This window comes from Plectropomus leopardus, chromosome 14, assembly GCF_026936395.1.
Source record: "Plectropomus leopardus strain MGB_pleo_1.0 chromosome 14, ASM2693639v1, whole genome shotgun sequence".
NCBI lineage: Eukaryota > Metazoa > Chordata > Actinopteri > Perciformes > Serranidae > Plectropomus > Plectropomus leopardus.
This window is the reverse complement of record NC_142189.1, coordinates 19,483,500-19,500,349: the sequence shown is the minus strand read 5'-3', so window position 1 is coordinate 19,500,349 and position 16,850 is coordinate 19,483,500. Positions and strand designations below refer to the sequence as shown.

Below are 16,850 nucleotides of genomic sequence, written 5' to 3'. Positions count from 1 at the left end.
CAAACTGGTATTGTATGTTACTTCATAGAATAGAATTTCTTCAAAAATGTGACAAAAATGTCTTAGTATAATATGTAGTCAAAAACTGGCAAAAACCTCAAAGTATAGTATTATGTCAAAAATGTCACAAAAACATGATTGTATTACATTTTGTAAAAAAAAAAAAGTCATAAAAATGGCATATCATTAAAACTTCCATAAAAATGTCATTGTAGCGCATGTCGGTAAAAATGTCATAAAAATATAATTGTATTGTTTGTCGTCAAAAATATAATAAAAACGTAATATTGCAGTAAGTAATAAAAAATGCCATGAAAACATCAGAGTATAGCGTCATTAGAAGTACAATGAAAAAATCACAGTGCGGTATGTTGTTATTTATGTCAGTAAGACGTCATAGTATAGTACAGGTATTGTATTATCTATTATTCTTTGACTTTTTCTTGGTGTTTTTGGCATAGTATAACTTGACTTTTGTCGATATACTGAACCAGTATTTTTTTTCCCACTATTTTTTTCTACACGATATACTATGACTTTCTTTTGACACACTTCTGTTTCCTTATAGGGAGCCAGCATGTGGTTCATGACCTTTTATTTTTTCACGCACTATATGTTTATAGTTACTATGCTATGACTTGTTTATGGCTTTTTTTTTAGACATGCTATGACATTTTCATGACGTACTTAGACATGCTATAGTATAATATTTTTTCTTACCATCCTTAGTTTTATTAATGACTTTTTTGACATACTGTACTTTGACTTTTTTACTTTTAATGCTGTACAGTGATTTTTTTAGACACACTATACTATGACTTTTTATGACTTGTTAAACATACTACACCATAACTTTTTCGACATGCCATACTATGACTTTTTTAAACATGCTGTAGTATGACTTTAAGACATGCATTACTGTGTTACATGTGTATAAGCTGAGTTTCTGATAAAGTGGAGGAAGAGATGGTGTGGCATTTTTGTGGATAGCAGAAATGCTCTTGCCATGGGATTTAAACACAAAAACCCCAAATGTTTTTTTTTGCACACTTTGGTCTTTAAAGAGATTCGACAAACCAGATGTTATTTGTTAATAAGTGAGCTTCAGAGATTTTGTTGTGATCATTTTATGATAATTGTTTGATAATATGATTATATTTGGATTGAACAAGCTATTCCAATCCTTGTGCTAAACTAAGCTAACTGGTAACAGGTGGTAACTTTATATTTAACATACAGATATGTGAGTTGTACCAGTCTTCTTGTCAAACTCTCTGCAAGAAAGCAAATAAGCATATTTTCCAAAACTGAAACTAATCCTTTAAAAGGTCAAGTCTGATATTTGTCATCAACCAGTATTGTAAAATATCTTTAGCACACTTCCTGAGGGCATCATGTGCACATTCACTTGCACTTCTGTTTACCCCATGAAATGTGACTGACTGCCTCTCATCATAGACCACAGCAGAGGAGAACAATAAGGAGTTAACGGCACAAGATGAGTGGATTGAGCTGAATTAATTTTAATTTCAGATCACAGCACTTCACTTTTGAAAGATGAAAACTTGTTAGCCTGACAGAGATTAATCTCAGATACAGTCTGTCCCTAAACCTCAACCTTCTTGGAGATATAACAACCCATGTTTACAGCAGGCTCACTTACTGCATGAAATAAAGTACTTAGATATGCACATTTCATAACCAAGAGTGAAAACCAGTGGACATGTCTGGAAAGCTAATAGACCTCAGATGACCGTGCCAACTGTATATAAACAGACATGACAGGATACAATAAAACTAGTTAAGCATGGAAATGGACAATCCCTCCTCGCATGGCCATTAGAGCTAAGAATACCCTAATACATTTTATTTTGTTCTTTCAAAGGAAAGTATGTTTAATGATATGTGAAACAAGCTTCAGCAAGAGAAACCCACAGTGTTGGTAGTTCACAGACAGAAATGGTGAAATGCTCTTTGATGGTTTTTTTTCCCAAAAGATTTTTCTCATGATTCTCAGCACTGACCACTTCATTCTCTCTCTCCCAGCTTTCATCTGTTTTATACAGCTCGGGGAACTACAATTAGATTCCTTGTGAAATTGAGCAAGATTCATTTTATGCAATAATATGTCTTTTTTTTTTTCAGAAACATACAGGCCAATGATTTCACATAATTAAACTATAATAAACCCTTTTACAGAACACAAGATGGACTACAACAACAGGACTGACAATAACAAGCTTTATATTTTTTCTCACAGAATATTTACTGAACTGATCATCAACAACAGTGCTGTCACTGTTAATCAAATATGTTAGAATTAAATCACCTAAATCATATACAAGGGAATGTCACTGGATGAACAACTTTAAAATATTTTTTATCCTCTAAAAAGAGCTTGGCCATATATCATATTTGATCTGCACGATCAAAGAATGCCACGGCTGAAAACTGAAAAGACATTGAATTCGAGGCACCAAGGCACGAACGACACGATACAAAACATCTTAAAAAAGCGATGCTACTGCTGTGACATAAAGACACACAGAAAGTTAGCTTATGGTTGAGAGTTGTTGAACTTAAAAGGAAGAAAATCACTCCTCAAGGTCCACCTACTTGTTTGTTCTGGAGATTTTTATTGTATCACGGGGTCTTCATCAGCAATTAAGTTGCTGCCCAAGCTGACCATTATATTTTACTCTTTCTCTATTTTACCATTATATGTCAAGGCATGTTGGCTCTTTTAATGATTTAGCCACCATGATAAAGGCTTTTTAATATTACCTTGCTCAATTATATATTTCTGAAGTGCCTGGATCTTCTTTTGTTTTTTCTGCGTTTCCAAGAGCACCCATTATACTTTTTCGATCTACGTTTAATTAAACAGAGCAACCATTCAACTCTTTTTCCCAAGTGGACCTTGAGTAGAAATTATTTTGTCAACACAGTTGAGAGTAATCAGGAGAAAACATGGAGAAAAGTCCTGAACGTGCACAGAATAGTAGAAAATTTGACCCTCTACAGTTTCGTGGCAACTGACCAAACTAACCTGCAGATGAAGATTCAAAAGCTACAGAGAGTGGTATTATTGGACATTGTGCAAAGATTGTTTTGTCAGTACGTTAGTGGAATGAGCCTACTGCTTTGCTGTTGACCAACAGAATTAATTTTGACTGTTCAATGAAAATCAATACTTTGGGTTGTTTTTGTGTTTGTTGTTGTGTTTTTATCTTATAGACGTTTCTCATTCTTTAGTTTTCAGTCCATGCAGCATATTTCAGGCCATGCTGGATTGTCACACAAAAGGGAGTGTTTGTTCAAGGCACAGCAAGAGACATGGCTAATGAACTACAATCACTTTACATTCAGTTTCATGAGAGAAACTAAAGATAACCCCAAAATACAAAACTTGCAAACGCACAGAGTGAACAACTGAGATTAACACGTGTAAATCTCTACCCTATGGATAAGTATGGAAATGTATACCTCATTTATACAACATAACATGCAATGGAGTGTCATACAGAATACATCAATGCAACTGAAATCATAGTATATTATGGTAGTGCTTGGATTTTGCTATCTGTATTTGTATTGGGGACAAAACTTAATTCTATCATAGAAATATTTGGCCAACACTAAATAAATCAATAAAAGCCATTTAGCCATTATGGTAAAGTGATTATTACCAATATTATTATTCTTTTTTATCTTAACTAAAAAAAAGAAGAAGTAGTCCCTTTCAGTATTTCAAATAATTTGAAAACAAATTCAAGTATGGAATTTCTGTATTGTAGTCCTGCAAGAAGATATAGTAAACTTCATGGAATATTTTCAAAATTATGTCATTCCAGGATGTGCTTCTAATTTTCCCATCGCTCGCACAACTTACAGAGATAGTTAAACATTTTGAGAAAGAAACTCTTTTGCTCTCTTGCGGGGACCCTAGATGTAGACAGTATAAAGCTACCTTATAAAAGCAGCTTAACTTAGCTTTGCATTAAGAATAGAAACAGGGGGAAACAACGAGCCAGGCTTCGTCCACAAGAAACAAAGCCGCCATCAAAGTCCTCTTAAGCTCACTAATTAACACACTGTATCACATTTGTTTAATAAATAGAAAAAGCAAAGTGGAAAAAATACACAGTTTTTTGGGGGGTATGTGTGGGATATTTCTTAACCTGGCAGAGTAACTTCCTAAAGTTTCTACTTACGACATCCTGTATAAAAATAAGGGACAAAGCCACCATGATGTCACCCATTGGCTTTTGGACTATGGTTTTGAAGCCTTGAGTTTGGGATTTTTAGGCCATTGCCATCTTGGGTTTTGGAGCCAGAAGTGACCTGAGATGATCGCATTTGGCAGAGGCTGGGGTGGGTCTGACTCATAGGCTGTGGTGTTACTCAAGCTTCCACGCCCTTAATCATGCGTAACTTTAAGCCTTAATAAAGACATAAATGGGTGAGTTATAGAAAAAAATCAACCCCTGTACAGTTGTCATGAGTATTCAGATTAGCTATAGAGACCAAAGCTGCCTCATATACTAGGCTGTAAATATGTTTATTTTTGCTGAAAAGTTGGGCATTTTAACATTGGGGTCTATGGGAATTGACCCACTTTTGGAGCCAGCCTCAAGTGGCCATTTGAGCAACTGCCCTTTACTTGCACACTTTTGTGTAGGCTTCATTTTTCAGCCCTGGAGGTTACTGCTCGATGACAGTAAGAGGTTGCTTGGGCTATCCAAGATCTATCATAGTTTCTGAGGCAAGTATTTTCTTTGTGCTAAGCTAAGTTGAATGGCCGTAGCTTCTTATACGCCTTTCCCAACAAAATTATCGCATGCACCAGGGTTTTTCAAACATGGGTACACCCGGAAAAAAACAGGTTAGAGACTGCTTTCCCATCAGCAGGAGAGCACAGTTTATACATGGCTCTGCAGCAGATGCATGTGCCTTTTGTGTGTTTGAGTGTGTGAGTACTTCTGGTGTGCCCATGTGACATTGCGGACGGACTGGAGAACAGGTAAACAGTAGAAAGCAGCATGGACAGAGGTCTGTGGAATCTCTATGGTGGTTACTTATCTTAATATATCTCTTATTCAGTCTGCCTTTCAAACTCGGTGCAGACTGATTTGGATCTATGTTTTAGCGCTGCCTTTGTGGAGACGCGTGGTAATCATGTCATTGCATCTTGCTGGCTAAGGAGTGCATTCAGCCAGGTGTTGTGTTCCCATCAATGCCCATTGGAGCTGGATGCGGTAAATACCTGTGTCTACTACAGAGTCATTTGACCAAGGTGTGAATGCTGATCATCTGCTTTCCCACTGCATAAAAACAATTGATGGTTTTGGGTGTTAGCAGATTTTTTGTGGGAATGAGGCTTTGTTTATTGTTAAGATGTAAGAGTGGTATTGGTCCTCTCATCTAACTCTCTGCCAAAAAAACAACTAGCATATGTTAAATGCTGAACTACTTCTTTAGAATACAGAAATAAGAATTTGATTGTGTCACATACACAGTAAAAACGGGATAATAAGGGAAACGTCTGATTAAGATGGGACGGCTCTGCAAATCCTTATCCAATATCCAGAAGCCCATGCCCCCAAATCAAAGCGCAATATCAATGACACCAAAAATACTGTAGCAAAAATAGCAACCTTAAATTGATAATAGTTACAACAAGCTTCAGGTACAGTCAAGCTGCTTGTGCCTCCGTGGAGAGAGTGTACATATATTATAATACATCTCACAGATACATTTGGCTCTCCGTCTGTCTGCTCTCTCACTGCAGATGGCTTCACAACTAGCTGCCCTCACCCTCAGCCTTCCCAAGCTCTACCGCCGAGGAACCACATATCACCCGCACCCAGACCACTCTGCCGGGGCGAGCCTGCTCACACCACCCACTCTGATGGGAACTTTCACCTCCACTCATGTCACTCATGTCCAAGTGGCACCGCATGGACAGAGTATACGGCAATTCCACCCAGGTCGCTAAACCTTTTTAACTTGCAAATGAAGCTGTAGAGGAAGCTGTTATTCCTGACATGGAGCATCCAATAGTTTAAATAAAGTAATCTGTACATTTAGGGATGTATCTTCTGTGGAGATTGATGTTTGTGTCCAAGAAATGTTTTGGTAAACTGCTGTCTACATATTTGTAGTGATGTTAACATGGATCCTGCTCCTGACATATCAAGCTTCTTTCCTCACCTGGTTTTTAATCCTTTCTAACAAACCCAGTCTGGTCTCAGGGTCTGAGGCAGCTTAGTTGGAGTCTGAGGTCAGCATTGCAGCGTTTAGCAGTCCACAGGTGAAAACAAGTGGAATCAGCTTGGGGGATTTGGTGTTAGTGGAAGCCCATGGGGCTGTCCATGAGAGGGCTGGAGCAGCAAGGGTCCGGGGGGTCTTGGAGCTCAGTCTCATGAGTTTGGGCGTGGTCTTCCTCGCACTCCTCTTCCTCCGCTGGGCCATGGACTGAACTCTGGGAGCTGGCCATGGCCCCGTAGCTGTGGTGGGCTGGGGAGGGCATGGGAGTCAAAGCCAGCTCTGGCTCCAGCAGCACAGATGCCACAAACAGCTGAGGGAGGAAGATCAACATTGAGTTAATGATGGTTTCACATAGTAAATTACAGCTGCGAGCAGCACACGCACCCCCACGCATACCGGGGTACTGGTAAACTCCAGCTAAAGCGGTCATTCATTTCGGACAATGCATGCAGAGAGTTTGTACCTTGGAGTGAGATTTTTTAACATGATGTAGTACTTTGGGCGCCCACTAAATGGCACTGGAGGGCACATAAATTCCACATCATCGTGGTGTACATGATTTGTAGACCAAACCATGAAAATTTAATATAAATTAAAACGCACCTGTTTTGCAGGGCTTACTTCCTGTTGCCAGTAGGTGGCGTTATTATGACTAGTGAGTATTGTCATACAGATGTGTTCAGGATGGAACCTTCATCAAGCCTATGAAGATTCAGGCAGATTGGACAAGTTACAACAAACATCACAATTCTACGCTGCGCCATGGAAAAACCGTAAAAGTTTTGCGTAGACCTTTGATAATTTTTCATCACCAAGGGGTTAAGATTGGACACACCAAATTTGAAGTCGATTGTATTAATCCTGTAGGACAACTTTAAATAAGTACGAGGCCAGAAATCGCCAAAATTGAGCACAAAATTCAAAATGGCTGACTTCCTGTTGGGTTTTGGGGGGTGGGTCCTAGAGGCTTTTTGTGGGTCTGGGTATGATACATAAGTGTACTGAATTTCGTAATGGTAGGTGTAACTGGCCGCTGAGCAAAGTGTCAAGAGGTTTGGCATAGTGAGTAAGACAAGTGGTTGATGTGCCAGAGGTCACTGGTTCAAGTCTCATCTGAGACAAGTGAAATTTGACTTTTATGGCATGAATAAAATAAATATCAGCTGATATATCTGTCTGCTCTGCTGGTATAAGTCATCAATGATGTACCTTGTAACAAACACTTAAAGCAGTTTAAAAACACAATTGTCTCCTTCTCTCTGTTTTTTCATATACTTAATACTGAATTTTCTCTGCCAAGAACTTAGTTGATTATCGGCCTGACTCACATATCAGTTGAGTCACTGCAAATACTGAGCTAAGGGGAACATCAACAACATGTGAAGTGTCTGGAGGTTTAGCTCAGTGGGTAAGTCAGGTGGTGGGTATCCCCAAGGTCGCTGGTTCAAGTCTTATCTGTGACAGGTGAATTTTGAAGACTGAGCTAAACCCAAAGTAAGCACAGAGCTAAAGGGAATGTTGAATAAATGAAGTTGGGTTAGGAGACAGGAAGTTGGGGGAAAGACAAAAAGTTAGGTTAAGTAACAGGAAAGTCAGTCAAGTTACAACAAGTTAAGTTGAGACAGGAAGTTGAGTGAAGGCAGAAAATGGAGGTAGAGGATGAGTAGAAGAGGTGAAAATAGGAATAAGAAAGGGCCAGAAAGTAAGGGACTGGAAAAGGAAAGTCAAGAAAGTGGCAGAGGTGGGGAAGTCAGTAAAGTGGTAGCATGATGCAGCCTAGCATGAGTCTGGAAAGATGGCAGAAGGGGATGATACAAAATATAATTTGGCTGTACATTCATAGAGTTTCGACACTGATTGGGAATTGCACAACAAATACAGGCACATAAAGTTGAGCGACTTATGGTTTTGGCCTATAAATCAGGTGAAGTGGTCCCAAAACAGGTAAAACCAGTATCTGCAGATGCGCTTGTCGAAATCAAGAAATATCGGCCTGACTCATATATCAGTCGAGTTTTGACAGACGTCACTGCCGATACTGAATTTTCTGTTTCAACACCATATGACCCCTATATCAGCAGGTCTGACAGATATCAGCCGATATTTTATTTTATTTATGCACTAAAATATCATTTGGCTGTAGATTCATACAGTTTAGACACTGATTGTGATATTGCAGAACAAATTAAGCACGTAAAGTTGAGCAATATATGGTTTTGGGCGATAAATCAGGTGAAGTGGTCCCAAAACAGGTAAAACCAGTATCGGCAGTGACGTCTGTCGAAATCAAGAAATATCGGCCTGACTCATATATCAGTCAAGTTTTGACAGACGTCATTGACGAAACTGAATTTTCTGTTTTATCATCATATGACCCTTATATCAGCAGATCTGACAGATATATCAGCCAATATTTTATTTTATTTATGCAATAAAATATAATTTGGCTGTAGATTTATACAGTTTAAACACAGATAGTGATACTGCAGAAAAAAATAAAACACATAATAAGTGCTTCGCATGTGAGGCTTGAACTACCATGTGGACACCATAAGTAAATGCTTTACATGGGATTCGAACTTTCAACCTTGTGATCACTAACCCAGTGTTTACCCAACTGAGCTAGTCCTTACAATGATGGTTTCATGATGACGTCCTCCTTCAAGGTCTCATTTGACAAGCATTCGATTTCACAACCTGAACCACAGAGCTGATGCAGCTGACACTTAGCCCGGAATTCCACCGTCTGTTGAGCGTTTCAGAGGCAGAGCGTCCTGCCAGCCGATACAGTAGACCATACAAGATTGTGATTATTTCTTAATTTTCCCCTGAATTTTGTGGTCATTTTCCCCTGATTTTAGTGTTTCTACCATGGCACTTTATTGGGCTGCAGCCTGCAGTCTAGCCACAGCAAAGTAGATAAAAGAATTTCAGCTGACTTTCAGTTAAAAAAAAAAAAAAAAAAGCTCATCTTGGTAACTATACAGATCAGTAAAAATAAATCCAGTTACACATGAAAAAAACAGTTGCTGTGATTTAGTTAAAAACATATCGATCTTATTAATTTTACAGATGGATAATTAATAATTTAATCATAGACGAAATGGATATGAGGTAGACACAATTGTAACTGTGTTTTTGTTAACAATACAGTGCTTTTGTTAATTATGATCTTTTTTCATTTTGTCTTTTTCATGTACAGTGACTTTTATCAGGAGCCTTAATTCTCCTAATGGACGGAGAAGCGGCAGATGCGGCCGATGTAACGTTTTAGTCAAGTTAAACATGATCCCGAGTATGTGCAAGGCGTTTTAATTTGAAAATTTACCGGATGCAGTGCTGCTTGACTTCCTGCCTGGTACAACCTGCTGTGTGGGGCTTAACGCATGGATGTATTATAAGGCTTAACGTCGTTGCTGTCAGTGTCCGGCAAAAATAGACTTGCTGTGTATTTCACGCGCAGCAGAGCGGCGAGCCGCTGCTGAGACGTTGCCGAGACGCGCTCAGTATAAGCATTGACGAGAACGTCCGCGATCGGCTCCAGAGGTCGTGCCGCTGATGGACTCCATGAAGTGTATGCATTATTTTTCCCTCCGAGGTTTGGACAGCTGCCTGTGAAAGTCACCTGTTCTTGGTTAGGTACGAACTACTAATCTCATGGTTTGCAGGCAAGTCCTCGAACCAACTGAGCTAAACTTTCAGATATTTCAAGTGCACTTCCGATTCTTCTCTGGGAAGCGTCCTGTAAAACTTACCTGTCCTGGATAAGGTTCAAACTCAACATTGAGCTCAACATCCAAATATTTTTTTGTTTTAATATTGATTGATTGATTGATTAATTTACATCAGATTTCCATGGTTTGCTCTACATCTGATGTACACCAAGATGACGAGGAATTTATGTGCACTATCTAGTGGGTGCTGGAAGTACTACATCATGTGAAATATCTCACTCCAGGGTCCAAACTCTCTGCATGCATTATCCCACCTTTGACCTTTTGGATACAATTTGTTAGCAGTTGAACATTAGATCCTATTAGACAACTGTGTGAAATTGTGTCATAATTGGTGTATTAATTCTTGAGTTATTGTCAAAAAATATGTTTTGTGAGGTTACCTTCAACCACAGTATTCTAATCAGTTCATCCTTGAGTCTAAGTGAATGTTTGGGCCAAATTTGAGAACGCTTCTTCAAAGCCTTCTTGAGATATTTGTCCACAAGAACGAGATGGATGCAAAGTCACATTGACCCTGACCTTTGACCACCAAATTCTAATGAGTTCATTGTTAAGTCAAAGAGGACAAGTAAGCATTTGTGCCAAATTTGAAGAAATTCCCTCATAAAGTTCTTGAGATATCACCTTTATAAGAACAAGGTGTAAGGACATACATACATATATATGGATGGACAACCCTGAAAACATAATGTCTTCGGTCTCAGCTATTGCTGCCATGGAGGCATAAAAAAGAGGCTTTGGGAAACACTGATTAACTTTTTCCCCTTGTTTTTTCATTTTATAGACCAAACAACTGATGGTGTAATAGAGAAAATAATCAACAATGAAAATAATCATTACTTACAAAATGAAAAAAATAGCACACTGTAAAAATACTCAAAACAAGTAAAAGTCCTTCATTAGTAACTTTCAAAGAAGTAATGGTAGAAAAATTAACTTTAAGTTTTAAAAGTTTAGTCATTAGACCAAGATGTATTCATGATATTATACCTATAATAATATTATTTGATTAGTAGCCTTTAGTGATGCATACATGAGTAGGTAACATTTTGTAGTTGGTTGAGGTTTTGCAAATTTTGCTTCTGTTGGGTAACAGACACTAAGATGATCATATGGTTTGTGTTAAAAAATATTGAATCTGCAGAAAAAATGTAATGGAGAAAAAAGTACAACATTTTCCTCTGTAATGTGCACAAAATGGGAATAGCAGCTCAAAACTGCACTTAAATAGTACTTGAGCAAAGTTATTCCACACCACTGAAAACAGGTGGTTTTGCATGTTTTAACCCATATATTTAAAAAAACATATACTTTACATTATTTCCAACAATTTTTCCCAATCATACCATAATATATTAGTGTGATTTTGATTTCCAGCCAAGACTGGAAATTTAAATCATAACATGCATGTTTTTTTGTTTTTTTATTGTCTGCCTTCTGGGGTTCATTCTGGGACACCAGTGCCCATAAAGTCGACACTGTTGAGCAGCTGCTGCTCACATCTCAGATGTCAGAGCCTCCCGTTCACTTACAGTAAATGCACCAGCCTAGAACACTCCTTTAACAACACTGACCTTAATGTAACTTAAAAAAAAACTATTTTAAAAAGCAAAAATACTAATCTGATCCTCTAAAATGTGTTGTACGTGAGAAATGTGATACTGTACATTGGAGGCGGTGGTGGATGTTACAGTCGTCCTGTCTCCATCAACAAATGTCCCCTCTGCTGGCTGATCAGACATCTAAAACAAAAAGAATGCATGATATTAATTTAGTATTAATGCACTTTCAGATGTACTTAGTCTCTGTTAGTTATGGCCAGCTGACCTGGTAGCTCGTTGACTTGTCTGGCTGCTTCCTAAGGCACAAGCGGAAGAGGGAAAAGGCAATACAGGACAGCAGGGACACTAAGGTGAAGAGGGTGATGGGATGCACTGGACCTGTGTTAGTAACAGATTGCAAGAAATTATAATGTTAAGTTACAAGACAATGACAGTTAAAGAAAACGGTACCAGGATGAAAAGCAACACGTTATAAAGTACCTAATCTGAGTGTAGAGAAGAAGAGCAGCCAGAACATGCAGAGGATGGGAGCCAGGATGACCTGGTTGATGGCTGCTCTGTGGATCCGCTGGCTGAGTTTGGTGGGAACGTATGCATAGTAGATGTTATATCGGTCAACCATGTGCTTCAGAATCACATAGAGCAGACCTAAAGGGATGGATAAAACACTACTGAATATCTAAACAAACAGCACTCTTTGGAAAATGGGTGGCAGTATTGTTGTACTCTCCAACCTCCACTGAAGCCTGTACGTAAGGCTTCAGAGTCTTAAACACTGAATACATACGTGGCTCAATGCAGATTTTAACACAGTGTGCAATTAAATTATTGTCACAAGCCTAAAGTGTGACCCACAGGTGTGTCACATGACTTGGACTTGAGTCAGACCTGAGTCACAAATTTAATAACTTTAAGTCCCAAAGATTTAAAAAGTATGACACTGAAAAAGTGTGCCACAAAATTACTTAATTTCTCTTAATTTTTCTGAATCAACTAACACTAACGATAACCTTTTTATTCCCTTTCGACACAAAACCTGCTAAAACATACAGTATCACTTTAAAAAAAGAAGAGTCTTACAGAAAATGGCTTAACACATTAGATATTAGACACATTAACACAAAGATACATTTATAGATGTATATCATAAATTAAAAACAAGACACGTCAGAAAAATACAAAATATATTCTGTTGTGGTTAATAGTGCTACGTGTTATTAAAAATGCAATTTCAGCACTACTTTTTTATGATTAGTCACAATTACCTTAACAAACATGTTTAAATAAAATAATAACATGTTTAAAAAATAAAATGGCATAATTTAAAAAAAAAAAAAAGCATTCATGGATGAGATGTTTGTGTATGTATGTGTATACTGTACAGTGTATGTGTGTATATGTATATATGTGTGAGGGAGTGCTGAGCAGGTGCGGCAGGAGGGGGTTCAAAAGCTGCCTGCTAAAAAAGATGTTTTCTTTTTCTTTTCTTTTCTTTTTTTTCTTATTTTGTTTTGTTTTCTGGTTGTTTTCTGGTTTAATTTGTCTAATTTGGTTTTATTCTTGTTGTTTATTCTGTCTGAATGGATCCATTTATCCTTATATAATTTATATTTGTGCATAAAGTATAAAAGTCATTGTGTTTTGAATGTTTTTGTATAAAAGTCATAGTGTTTTTAAAATTAATGTTTTGCCCCTCAGATTTGGCAGTTATCCTGTGTTACTGCTTTGAGGTTTAACTCAACCAATAATATTATCTGCCTCAACTCTGCGTCAGAAAAATTCCAATCCAGGTAAAATGCACAGAACAGCGGGGTAGTGTGTATGTAAGGGTTCGTTTGGACTGAGGATTTGACTGCAGAAGTAAATAGAAGCTTGGTGAGCTCTGGGCAGAGACAGGAGCAGAGTGGGCGTCTGGCTCGCAACTCACTGTGTCTGAGTGTCTGGGACTACAGCAGCAAATTCACACAGTCTGCATCAGACTGGCAGGCAGTGGAGGAGAGTGAGGTTACAGTGAGGGAAGACGACACACACACACACACACACACACACACACACACACACACACACACACACACACACACACACACACACACACAAGGCTAAGAGAGAAGGTGATGAGATTGAGAAGACAGACAGAAGGGGTAGAGGTAGATGAGGATAAAGAATCAAGGGTTGCTGTATGTTGCTCACCAAAGGGCGTAATAATAGGACATGTGATGCTGTAGGTCATACTGACTGCAAAGATACACATGGTCCAGGCGTACTCCAGGCCAAACTGGAACTCATAGGCCTGACTCTGCAGATGGAAACGCAGAGTTACATCTTTACATAGAGCACAGTGTAATGTTGCTGTCGTGAAAACATTGAGTTAAGCATGAGAGGCTCAGCTAACCCGTTTGACATGAATGCGTTCGGCTTGGGACTTAGCGAAGCAGAGGCGGACTGCATACACCGTCAGCGCTGGGATACGAAGCAGCTCCATAGATGTGCCAATCAGACTGGACGTGATCACATAGTTTACAAAGAATGCACCGTTGTCAGGCAGAAACACACACCTGCACCAAGGAAACAAAGAAGCCTGAGTGTACGCTGCAAACAAAAATCTCTTTTTAGGAATCACAATACTCTTATGTTTTGCTTCAACAAAATGAGTAGTCTTACTGGAATTTGACCTCCTTTTCATCCAAGAAGTGTACATCGAAGAGCCATGTGAAGAACAGGTCCAGACTACAGAAAAAATAAAATAAACGCAATTTTAAATAATGTGTAGACTGAAAAGAATTTCATGAAAATAAGAAGAAAAGCAGAAGTTATATATGTTTGTTTAGTGTCTGCAGACGTGCTTTAAGTGTACCTGGACAGACCAAGTGAGGGCAGGATGATGACCATGAAGACCAACAGGAAAAAGCACTTGTGCATCGTCACTTGGTTCTCACCAGATCTGAGAAATTAGAGGGATAATTCTGATTTTTTGAAGTCCGGTTGTATGGGATACTTCAGTGTACAACATAGAGTAGATGTCAGCTGGCACGCTCCCAGTTTGGAGAAGCTGACAGGAGTCTGACACGGAAGCTAAGCGTTGTCTTGCTGTGGATAGGGGTCTACACCAAAACAGATTTTAGCCACCTCAAAAGTGTCCAACCTAAAAAATCGACATCAGTTCAAGTGTATGCTATATTGAGAATATTTTCACTGCTTTACCTTTCCGTCAGACAGCCCGTTCAGAGGGAGAAAGCCACTAACGGCTTCAGTTCCCTGTCTGTGCTCTCGTCAAACCCACCAGACTCCACTGTATCAATGTTTTTCTTTATGGAGTCTGACTTTGAGAAGAGCAATCATAACGGCTTCATTTTTACCCTTGGAAATCACTGTTTGACATTAAGGTAAAGCAGTTAAAATACTCTGAATATCACATACACTTAAACTGATATTGTTCGTTTTAGGTGGGACTTTTTTTAGGTGGTTGAAATATGCTTTGTTGCTGACACCTCCGCAGCAGGAGATCGCTCAGCTTCGTTGTCAGGCGCTTGCCTGCTACTCCAAACTGGGGGCGCGCCAACTGACATCTACTGTATGTATTGTATTATCTACGGATAAGTGCCCCATACAACTCCTAATAAAAAAAAACCTGAACTATCCCTTTAAACAAATAACATGGGATCACAGGAACATCATTATGCAATGCATGTTTAGCTCTAAAACATATCTATGCCGTTCCCTTCAACACAATAAATGAAAAGTCAGCTGATTTAAAGGACCATTGGGTTCATTAGCACGAGCTACACTTTTTCACTCCGGTAAACAGCTCATTTGCATTCGGTCTTTCGCACATCACGCCTGCACAACACGTTTGTGGGGGTGGTTATGTAAAGAAAAGGGTGCTCATAGGTGCTGTGTGAGGTTGTCTCCTAATGCACAGTTGTTCCACCCCTCCTCCTGCTAGTCACCATGTGCAGTTCCCCAGCGTATGGTGACTACTGTGCATATCATTATTCTCACATGGAAGTCTCTATGACAACACGCCCAAAATAACAGCGCAGGGAGAGTGACAGAGAGAAGGAGGGAGTAAAAAGAGCAACAGGGTGAAAAGAGAAAAAAATAATTGAGAGGAGAAGTGCTGGGAGTTGAGAGGAAGACAGGCAGCTTCACATGAAGGGGCTATTTGAAGAAGAAGCAAAGGACAGGCATTTCCATTTCAGAGGAGAGAGGAGAGTGGTGGCCGATGGGTGGTGAGTACCTGGTCCAGTGGGACTCAAAAAAGGCTGAGTAGTAGACGATGAAGGGCAGGAGCACCGAGAACGCCCACAGCAGGAGGGTTGGGAAGAACTGGGTAATGACAGGGCTCTAGATTGGACAACAAAATGATTCATAAATGAGACAGTAGAGGGTTCAAGTGTAGCACACACAGCTCAACTCAATCTCAAACTCTGACCCGCAGACTGTCCACGGGCCTTGTGACGTTGAACTTGTCCATGGTGTTGACAATGATGGCGGGGGTGGTGAGGAAGAAGAGCAGCAGGAAGAGGAGGATGTTGAGGAGGACGCAGCGGAGCCACCAGCGAGATCCGCACACCGACAGGTTCTCCCTGGTGACATGGAGAGATAATGAGCCTCAATTCACAATCATCCAGCAGGACAGACAGGATGTTTAACACACTCCTCTCCCCTGACATGCCTGTACAGTACATATTGACACAAGCCTGAAATAGCCGGCTCAGTCGCCTCTTGTATGAGAGTTGGGGAGCGTGTTTCCACCGCACTGGACTGTAGAGCGGGCTGGAAACAGCACACTTGAACGCTCCGTTTTAATGAAGGAACAAAAGTACCTGCTCAGCTCGCAACTGCTCCAGTCGTCTAGTTAGTGCGTGAAAACACATCCATACACAAACCCACTGCAGCCAATCAGGCATGAAGCACAAACAGTGAGCGCTACCATCTCTCTGGTTAATATCCCATACATATGCATCTCTAACATGTTATATAATCTCGCTGGGACTGCTGCGTTTGCTTTCCAAGTTAAGAAACATGCACTAATCCAATCATGGAAAGGGAATGAGCCTTAAATTGTGTTTGAGAGCTGATACAGATGAGCAACTACATCCTGATACATCTTAAATGTTGCTGTTGGTTTTATCAGATACCTTGAAAAAGCCGAGAGCATAATTTGCATAATGTTTAGCTCTTGTCTAAATGAACAGACCAGTGATCCTAAACGAATGATCAATTTAAATAAAGTAAAATTTATAAGTAAAAGTTATATTAAAAAAAGTTATTCACACTG

The 16,850-nt window shown here is 39.3% G+C and overlaps 1 protein-coding gene and 1 long non-coding RNA gene across 4 annotated transcripts in view; one reads left to right on the top strand and one right to left on the bottom strand.

Annotated features, from left to right (window-relative positions):
* The window catches only part of LOC148187467 (uncharacterized), a 51,903-nt gene extending 45,973 nt beyond the window's left edge, over window positions 1-5,930 (top strand). Inside the window, exon 3 of the long non-coding RNA XR_015778620.1 lies at window positions 5,792-5,930. This is a non-coding gene — a long non-coding RNA (uncharacterized LOC148187467). The remainder of the gene's footprint in view (window positions 1-5,791) is intronic.
* Window positions 1,504-16,850, bottom strand: part of tmem63c (transmembrane protein 63C) — a 51,263-nt gene continuing 35,916 nt past the window's right edge. For all 3 annotated transcript variants that reach the window (XM_042500477.2, XM_042500476.2, XM_088087285.1), the window contains exons 14-23: window positions 16,002-16,155; window positions 15,807-15,913; window positions 14,424-14,510; window positions 14,231-14,296; window positions 13,962-14,124; window positions 13,760-13,865; window positions 12,050-12,217; window positions 11,835-11,947; window positions 11,675-11,749; window positions 1,504-6,580 (exon numbers count right to left, since the gene is read on the bottom strand). In XM_042500477.2, coding sequence (XP_042356411.2) covers window positions 6,350-6,580; window positions 11,675-11,749; window positions 11,835-11,947; window positions 12,050-12,217; window positions 13,760-13,865; window positions 13,962-14,124; window positions 14,231-14,296; window positions 14,424-14,510; window positions 15,807-15,913; window positions 16,002-16,155 — 1,270 coding nt within the window. In that variant the 3' untranslated portion in view covers window positions 1,504-6,349. The remainder of the gene's footprint in view (window positions 6,581-11,674; window positions 11,750-11,834; window positions 11,948-12,049; window positions 12,218-13,759; window positions 13,866-13,961; window positions 14,125-14,230; window positions 14,297-14,423; window positions 14,511-15,806; window positions 15,914-16,001; window positions 16,156-16,850) is intronic.